At 38.6% G+C, this 2,438-nt stretch overlaps 1 protein-coding gene across 1 annotated transcript; it reads left to right on the top strand.

Moving 5' to 3' along the window:
- The first annotated feature begins 512 nt into the window (after window positions 1–512).
- On the top strand, window positions 513–1,421 carry LOC149164594 (uncharacterized). Its single transcript, XM_089429536.1, has one exon. It carries the CDS (start codon window positions 513–515, stop codon window positions 1,419–1,421), a length of 909 nt encoding a protein of 302 aa, XP_089285662.1.
- The last annotated feature ends 1,017 nt before the right edge of the window (window positions 1,422–2,438 follow it).

The raw sequence follows: 2,438 nt of genomic DNA on the forward strand, positions 1-2,438 counted from the left end.
ATTAAAATTGGATTTAAGCATAATATCTTTGTGGCAAGTGCACTTGTAGACATGTACGTGAAAAGTGGGGTTATAAATAATGCACAAAGTGTTTGATGAAATACCTAATTGGGATGTGGTCTCATGGAATGTAATGATTGTGGGATATGCCATATAATGGTTTGGGAAGGAGGCTCTGTGTTTTTTGAACAAATGAAGCACTTGGCTTGAAGCCAAACCATGTGTCCCTTGTTGGTGTTCTGTTTGCCTGCTGCCATGCAGGCCTAGTTGACAATGCCTATCAATACTTTCATAACATGAACATGAAAAGTGAAAAAGTTAAGGTAGAGTTCTATATTTACAAATCACTGGAAGACTAATTCATCCTTCTACAGTTAGTTTTATCGCAGCTCGCGGTGTTTTGGGCACACCTTTACTTCCTCCCCACTTCTATTATCAACAACATGGTCTCTATATCTGCTAACTTCCTATGGGGCGGCAGATCCCAATTTTTCAAGATGCACTTAGTTAAGATGGACACAATTTCTAGACCAAAGCGATCTGGCGGATGGGGACTGCTCAACATGAGATCTTTTGGTAAAGCTCTCCTGTGTAATTCTTTGCAGCGCGACATCTTCGGCAAGGGAAAATGGAGCTCCATCATCAACCTAAAATACCTGAAAGGAAAGCCTCTGGTATACTGGTATCAGAGAAAGTCTCTCGGCTCTGCAGGGGGTTCAGCTATATGGCGTGGATTCAGAAACATTCAGTTGCTCTTTTTTGATTTCCTTCGATGGCGCTTTAACTCTGGCTCTAATATTCTGATTGGCCTCGAACCGACTGTTCATGGACTGGAAGAATCCCTCTCCCCTGTTCTCATTTCTTTCCTGCACTCTCGGGGTCTATTTACATGGAACAAGCTCATTCTTCATTGGTCCTCATCGAATCCTATTTGGATGTCTGCTGATGATCTACATTTGCCTTCTTCTCTTTGTCAGCTATGGGCATCTGCGGTCAAGAGTCTCGAGGACAAAGGAATTAAACAATCAGGATTCAACGATACTTTGGTTTGGTCGAAGTCAAAATCCACCATGCCTGTCACGGTCAAAGATCTCTATGCCGCAGCAACGTTGTCTTTACAGCCGCTTCATATGCCCATGTTCCCCTTGAAGTTATGGAAAACAACTTGCCCGCTCAAAGCTACACTATTCTCCTGGCTCGTTTTTTCCAATAGGAATCTTACTTGGGAAGTTTTGCAAAAAAAAGGCTGGACGGGTCCTGGCAGATGCGTAATGTGCTGTCAAGAACTGGAAACAAACATCCATATGTTTTTTCAATGCTCGGCATCAGCCAAAATATGGTATGATCTTTCATTTATACATGGTTTTCCTCATCAATCTTTCTCCTCTGTACAGGATGCTTTCAGGTGGTGGAGTGAATAGAATCCAGCTCGGCGATCGATTTTTATCCTCACTTGCTGGCTTCTCTAGAAGTGGAGAAATGCCCGTATTTTCCAGGATTCAAATGCTCCCATTGATTCGGTGATGGTCTCCATATCTTCACTGGTGGCAGATGGCTGATATGTTTTTTCTCTTCATTTTGGTCTCCCTCAATTCTATGGGGATCTCTCTCATTTTGGTAAAATACCAGATGGATATATTGTTATTGCTCATGATCTTTGATCGATCTTGGTTAACAGCTTCTTTTTTCTTTATCAGGCACATAGGCAGTGACTTTTTTTTTGTATCAGGAACAGTTTTCTCCGGGCTGCTCTGTTTTTGTCCTCTCATCTCCTCTCATGTATTCAGCATATTATATTTCCTTAATATAATTACATCGAGATTTTTCTTCTGAAAAAAAAAAGGGGGAAAAATGTGTCGCGGTGATTAATGGGTTGATCAAATGGGAATTTTTTTTGGAACGGTGAACAATGAGGCTGCTAAATTAAGTGGAATATTCGGCGTGGATAGGGATTAATGAATGAGAAAAACAAAATGCATCGAACAAGAAAACATATGTTGAACAATGAAATGTCATTGTTTACGAAACCCCAAAGTATTTAAAAAAACCTTATTAGATGATTAAAAACATATTTAGAGGTAATCATCAAATCCATAAAAAATTAAACAAAACATTAAATTATGCGTATATGATTTGTGAACTTTAATATATTTACAAATTAATAATAATGCAAATTTTAAAGATAAACGTTTCAATTCAGCAACGAGTAGTGGGATCTGTGAGGTGAAAAATATCAAAATATATGTTGAGGTGAGCAATGGGATTTCTAAATGAAAAAAATGTATTAAACCGTGAACAAAAGAATTGTTGAATTATGTAGAAGTTATATCCGGTCTTGACAGGGATCAATGAACAACAAAAAAGACAAAAAACACATTGAATAAGAAAATATACATTGAATAAGAAAATATGTGGTGAGCGGTAAAATCACACATGCT

This window comes from Pinus tabuliformis, chromosome 5_1 (genome assembly GCF_031772625.1).
Source record: "Pinus tabuliformis cultivar Carrire ecotype Pingquan chromosome 5_1, CPIR1, whole genome shotgun sequence".
Taxonomy (NCBI): Eukaryota; Viridiplantae; Streptophyta; class Pinopsida; order Pinales; family Pinaceae; genus Pinus; species Pinus tabuliformis.